This window comes from Astatotilapia calliptera, chromosome 7 (assembly GCF_900246225.1).
Source record: "Astatotilapia calliptera chromosome 7, fAstCal1.2, whole genome shotgun sequence".
Lineage (NCBI taxonomy): Eukaryota > Metazoa > Chordata > Actinopteri > Cichliformes > Cichlidae > Astatotilapia > Astatotilapia calliptera.
The window spans coordinates 53,472,971-53,479,928 of record NC_039308.1 but is presented as its reverse complement, the minus strand read 5'-3'; the positions used below and the strand labels follow the sequence as shown (position 1 = coordinate 53,479,928).

The following is a 6,958-nucleotide window of genomic DNA, read 5'->3' as shown; positions in this document are numbered from 1 at the left end:
GCTCTGTGTTCTCAGGGAGCCTCGGAAGCAGAGGCAAAAGTTCAGTTTTAAAAAAAAGTCTTTCGTTTTCATTTGCCGCTCTTCCTCGGAATCACTGACAACTGTCGATTTTTTTCACGCCCCACAATGTCTTACTCCCATTTGACTCACCTCTTTGTTTTCTGTACCTCTGCATTTGGTGGAATTAGAATTTTCTGGGCGGTGACAGTAGATATAACTTATACTTTCTAATTGCCCCCAGATCAGGTCAGAACAGGTAAACGTTTGCAGAGAGAGAACCTCCACACTCAACTCCACTTCAGTGGTAATGGTAAGTCAGAACTTATGAACAGACTTTTATACTCAGTGCATTATGTTTCCTGCTGTTTGGACCATGAAGTAATATTCTTTTGAATTTCATTAGCTGTGGAACTGAAAGATTTGCAGCATCACTCGGAGCTTCATTTATCTCCTACATGTGAAGCGGCCAACCGTTTCTGCTTATAAATGTGCTTTGACAATAGAGGGGAAGTCAGAGAGAACGGGTTTGCAGAGTGTGTGAGGAAATATGTAAAAGGTGATTTTTCAGTTACTAATCTGAGGAAGGAGGTCATGTTTCCATAGATCACCTGCTGCATGTGTTTCAGTGTAAATGCACTGAGATTGATTTGCTTTTGGATAAATGAAATCTTTAACGTTATTAGCAAGATGAAATTGCATAATCACGGGAAAATCAGTGAAAAATAAGCTTTAGATAGATGAAGTGTAATATTCCTCTTTTTCTTATATGTCCAAATGCATTCACACAATAGGAGGAAGCAGACAAAGCAATAAGAGTTGTAATGTCTTTGTACAGTCAGATAGAAACCATTACTGTGTTTATCCTGTGTTTTTCTTTTCCCCTAATCTTATCACATTTAGGTAGGTAGATGGTGCCAACATGGAGATAACGCGTCTTACTATCACGCTCTATATCACTTTTGTTTTGGATACAGTGACTCATAGTTGCTAAGAGCTGGAATAAAGCAAACTAGATAAAACTGGGGTGTGGCTCAGCTTAATAACAGAGTGTGACTGTGCCACACCTTGTAACAGTCCTGCATTCATACATGACGTCATTTGCGAGACTCAGCTTAATATCGTGCCAATTTGTGAAATCACAGAGAACAAAGCTCTACGTAAATCTACCCAGTGTATTTAAAAAAGTACAACGAAGTAATACTATGATTATTACAAGCATACAAATAGGATTATTTAGAATATATAAGGATATGTTGACAAATCTGCATAATAATTGACAAAAACACAAGAAAAAGAAAAAGGTGAAAGACGTGTTTGCTGCACAGACATTTTTCTGTCCCACCATCTGACATACACACTGTCACATTATCTTCTGACATCATGTTTAAGAATAACTTTATTTTAATGGTTTAAATGTTAAATAGCAGTATTCCTCAAGGGTCATTATACTGAAGCATTCCAGATCAGCAATACTCAATTTACAACCCACATGACATCTGGTGCTGGCTGACCCACCAATCATTTTCTAATTCAGTAAATAGAACTGACTGAAGAGGTTTAATGTGTGAACGCTTTCAAATGTAACAAAAAAATCGGTTGGTGTTTATAGCGTGTCTGCAGTTTCGTGTGCTTAGCTGATGACGGGAAAGTGATGCATGGTTTTAAAAATCTAAACTTACAAGCCAATCAGTAGAGAGAGCACAGACTGAGAAAGTTGGTGCATAAATATGGCAGAAGGGGCTGGCCGGGATTCAGATTGCACTGGTTAGCTCCACCTACCAGGCAGCTAAAGGAACACAAAGGGAACACACACACACACTCAACAGGCCTGGACAAAGCTGGGTCATTACAAGTGTCAGCTTTCAAATGCAAAATAATAAATTATTTGTTTGTCAAATGAACATCAGTGAGTGTCAGTTCTTGTATACGGCTAATGTAACTAACATGTTAGTTCATTTATAAATAATTCATTTTGAAGGAAAATTTGTTTAAAAAAAAAAAGTTGAAAAATGTCACTGTTATTTATTCATATTTATCTGATCCATGTATTTTATTGTGTGTTAAGTACCCCTGACCTAAACCTAGTCTTACACTGAGGCTTATATTTATACTGGCACTAGTTTTCAAAAGTCAGCAGATATTTTTCTAAAATCCAGTGACTCTCATCACGAGTCTCGTTAACAGATCACCGTGTTTTTCTGCCTTTGCTATATGCTCAAGGTGGAACATTGTGAGTCACCACAAAGTCACAGATTGGGTTTTTGTGGATGGTTATCACAACTACAGTGTGAGCCTCACAAACCTGTAGCAAAATGATGCATGCCTCACACTGAAAGCCAAACAAAATATAGGTATAAGGTAGTTGAAATAACAAATTTTTTAAAAGTTATTGGGATAAAAAAAAGAATACATGACAGGAGACTATCACGGCAGGGGAAAAAAGAACTTTTATGCTCACAGTATTTATTTAGTGAGGTGTTGAGAACAGTGGATCTACATGCCAAATGCCTCAAGCTATTAGTAACATTTCCAACACAAACAATTTTTGTCCCACATTTAGGTTGTTGCAATTTATTTGCCCTCACTGACATAAAACAATGCTCTTAATATATCACATCTCCCTCTATGTAAAGCTTTCACATAATATTTTTTTATTAGATTAAATTTGATTTGATTACTTTTTTTTTTTTTAACATTTTCAACAATTTTCAGTCAGTCCCAGTACCTGACCATGATTTATAATTTGCTGAGCCGCTTAACACTGACCTATGAAACATTTAAAAAAATGCACCTAACTCAAGGGATGAGCACATAACAGACAACTTAGCAAAGAACCTAATTTAAATTGTATTGTCAGACACTTTGTTACAAGCATCCTTACAAACCCCCTAATTTGTCCCAGTTTCTTTAGCTGGATGAAGGAAAATGCCAAAGATAACACAGTTATCAGGCATAAAATTCTATTTTTACACTAGCAAGATGACCCATTAGCCAAAAACTTCATGGCTTGGAAGAAACTTGACCAGTGGAGGACAAAAGAAAAAATGGAAGTCCTAAAACATAATGCAGATACAATATGTTCTTAAGAAACAGGAAAATATCCAGCAAAGATCTGACAAAGGTAGAGATGCAAGAGAACTGACCCCTCAGCTGAGCCATCTACTGTTCACCAGTCTCATCAAAAATGGTGTCAGTGGAAGGATGGCTGTAAAGAAGTCATTTTAAAGGAAGGGAAACGAGGACAAAAGTCAGAGGTATGTCAAATTACTGTATAAAAGAACTGGACAGAAAACAAGTGGTAACGGGTCTACGGTCATCTGTAAACAGTGGAGGCTCTGTTATGGTTTGGGGCTGTAATTTAGCCAAAGGTCTTGGGTGGTCTTGTCAAAATTGATAGAATTATGAACACAGATAGACTTGGATCCACCATGCTTTACCATCTGCTGAGTGTCTTATTTGCAAACATACTGCCAGTACAGTAAAAATAAACCTGGATAGAAAAACACACAGTAGAACACTGTCAGTCATGGAGTCCAGAGCCTGGACCTCAACACTACTGAAGCTGTGTGGCATCATTTTCACAGAGAGCAGATGAAAAGACAGCAAACATCCAAAGAAGAGCTTTAAATGTCCTTCAAGAAGCCTTGAGAACTATTTCTAAAGACTACTTTAGAAATTATAAGAAAGCTTGCCTAAGAGAGTTCAGACTGTGTTAAAAAGAATAAAGGTGGTCACACCAAATCTGGACTTTCAAGCTCGCCAGAACTCCACAGACTGTTTTTGCCTTTATATACTGTATTTGCATATTTCAATACATCACTGCAGCTATTTCACATTTTTCTACCAAAATTTGAAAAATGAAAGTTGGCTTAATAATTCTGCTCGATTACTGTTACATGCATCGCTCGCTATATTTTGTGTGTGAACTCTTGACGCTAAAAAGTGTCAATTTGAAAGTCATCTCACCACTTAAAATAGAAATACTCGAATACAATATTCAGCTTTATAGTATTTGAATAAATCTTCTTAATTTATTTATTCTATTTAAAAAATCGTTACTACAAAAAAAATGAGTCAATTTAAAAACAAAACCAAGAAGAAAATCAACAACTTAACGAAACAAAAACGGAAGCTGACGTTCCCACAACCGTTTTAAAGAGTTGTTTCCATATTTGTCCCGGTTTCTGGTATTTTCCAGTGAAGTAGGGGAAAAATGCAATCAACTTCGCATGACTGTTTTGAAAAACCTTCAAATGACTGACTGAGTCAGCGAGAATTTGGATTCTTCTCCATCTTATCGGACTCTTATCTAAAGGGGGAGCAGCTCACCTGTGAATCTGGTAGTAAGTGTGACTCGTCTCTGAGGCTCCACCTCCGGCTGCAGAGCTCGGCTCTTTCGGTGCGTCTGACCACAGACAGTTTGAGCTGCCACGACGCAGAGCGCAGGCACCCTGTCCGCGGCAGTGTGTGACCTATTTTTGCTCTCTTTTAACTTTTCACCATGAGTACAGTCGGCTCAGAGCACGTGTTTTTGACTGCTTTACAGCCCAACACTTCAGTCTCAACTTACGCCCTCCCGTCCGAGATCAAAGTCGGGAATGGGGGCTCTGTGTCTGACGACTCTGCGAAAGCGCGACGCGTCCAGCAGCAGATCCAGATGAGACTGGCGGAAAAGTCCACACTTCCGCGTCAGAATGGATCCACCTCACACTACGCCATGTCAGGTAAACATCAACGAGTTTTTAAGTCGCTTTCACATGGAGGTACACCTACACTCTCTCACTGCTCTGCATTTCCAATTGAGAGCTGTTGTGTGAGGTGGTCTGTGTTCAGTGCGGACAAGTGGCGGAATTAAGTGTGACAATCCAAGTTTCCAGCCTGGCGCTGCGGGCACAGGTGCTCAGCAGTGCTGAGTGATACAGATGAGTTGTTAATCAGACCACTCAGTCCTGTGACCATGTTTCCTTTGGTCTTATTTGACGACATTATGATCTGTCACACTGACTCAGGTAGTAAACATGCCAGGTAATAAAAGCATGATCTTTTTATGTCCAGACATATCAAACTCCAGCCAAGAAAGGCTTGGTTTGAGTTTTGAAACAAGACATATTCATAGAGCTCACGCTGAGCTATAAAAGGATTCATCTACAGACTCCAACACCCATAGGAAATTTAAAATGCTGACATTTAAGAGGCTGCATTCATTTTCTTTTACACTTTTTACTGTGAAAATTACCCAGATGATTAATCCCATCAATACAGCTTGAAAGAGAAACTACTTCCCTGTTGCTTCACCACTTGTTTATTTGTCTAATAAATAGAAACCTAATGATAAAATTAATTTGTTTTTCTTTCGATTCGTTTTTTCCCTAAACTCTTTTCAGACCTCCAAGTCTGACTCCGAGCCAATAGTTTCAAATGCAAGAGTGACACTCAACTGATATGGCCTGGGGGGTGGGGGGTGTTCTGCATGCTTGTCTGAATTCCTGTGGACTCATTTTTCTCGTCAGCTCTTCGAGGAATTTGCGTTTTGTTCTGAGATGAGCTCCAGCAGCAGCCATTTTACTCAATGTCATGTCTCTGCAGAGGAGAAACGGTTAATGTGTAACAAGCCCGAACAAGTGCTCCTTTCATGAACTTCACTGATAGCAGACTAAGGTGAAAACCTCTCCCCCCTCTCCCCACCCGTGGGATTAGGTTTCAGGTAGTGCTTGGCTTAAAGGTAGGTGGGTTCAAGAGATACCAGAGGGGCTCGTTCACAGTTGATACATTATCATAACTGGTCCGTCGGAGGCATGTTGACACGCAGTCAAAGTCAAGGTGGGACTGTTATGTAAGCAGTGACAACACTCCCACAAGGGGAATGAAAGGCAATACTGAAGCGCTGGGAATTAGTATGATCAGTAGTTACATCAAAGTTTATGATAAGACTTCAGTGAAAGAGCTGAGCTACTCATGCTCACAGTCTTGTCATGGCCTGTGTCTGCTCTTAAACCTCATGACTGCACACGTGACTGATGCATGAAGCTACATGCCAGTGGCATTTGAGGCCAAAGCATATCTCGCCCAAAGTGACCATAAAGTATATCATCCCGTGCATACCTTTGCACTCCATAATTTTCTGTGTGCGACCAAACTGCGAGGAGACGGCAGAGGAGCTTGACGGCTTGGGTCTTTGTTTACCTGAGCCTTTACTCGCCTGCTTCAGCGGAGAGAACATGACGTTCATGCTGTGTTCAGCTGCAGAAACATACATGTCGGATAAATATGTCATTGCCTGCGTTTCTGTGTGCCATTCTTTGCCCTGGGTTTAGCTTGGAAGAATACTTATTGTCATTAACTGTGACTTCATATTAATCATCTTCTGAAAGCATCTACAAGAGGCACATTCCTTACCACACAACAGGGAATGCTGCTGTTTCAGTGGTTTGCGGTTTTAGAAAAGTTCATTATGAATGCGTAAGTGTTTGCACATGGTTTCTGGTTCATGGATTCTGCAAGGAATGTTTTTTCTACTTCGTCCCAATTCTAAAAACTGCTGCAGCTATGCATTTATGACAGTGAGTGAACAGTGTTCAAGCTGTATGTGGACAAGTCTCAGCAGAAAGCGAGGGTGAAAAAGGAAATATTTACAAGGAGTCCTGGCTTGGTGATCAAAGTACATTTTTTTTGAGTGGCAGCAGAGGAAGGGAAAAAAAGTTTCCTCGCTGAAGGACTTTTCAGGGGGTGTGTTGTAACGGCTGTTGCTCTCAGGTGTGTTGGGCGTAGTCAAGGTAGAACAGGGGTCAGGCCCGAGAATGTGTCAGTCTGGTTTTTATACCTGTGGTATGCAATAAAGTAGCATAAAGGGCGGTCCAGCCCACCTTTCTTTACATATATGGTAGGTGTAAAACCGCTCAGGTTCAGCAGAAACATGCATGTTAAGTACACTAAGATACAATGCATGGCAACAAAAACA

At 40.1% G+C, this 6,958-nt stretch overlaps 1 protein-coding gene across 2 annotated transcripts in view; it reads left to right on the top strand.

Annotated features, from left to right (window-relative positions):
• The first annotated feature begins 200 nt into the window (after positions 1 to 200).
• pkp3a (plakophilin 3a) overlaps positions 201 to 6,958 on the top strand; it is a 17,629-nt gene continuing 10,871 nt past the window's right edge. Inside the window, exons 1-2 of one of the 2 annotated variants that reach the window (XM_026175605.1) lie at positions 201 to 310; positions 4,547 to 4,724. In XM_026175605.1, coding sequence (XP_026031390.1) covers positions 308 to 310; positions 4,547 to 4,724 — 181 coding nt within the window. In that variant the 5' untranslated portion in view covers positions 201 to 307. Of the gene's footprint in view, positions 311 to 4,405; positions 4,725 to 6,958 lie in introns of those variants that run through there. The other variant, XM_026175604.1, reaches the window with a different exon arrangement.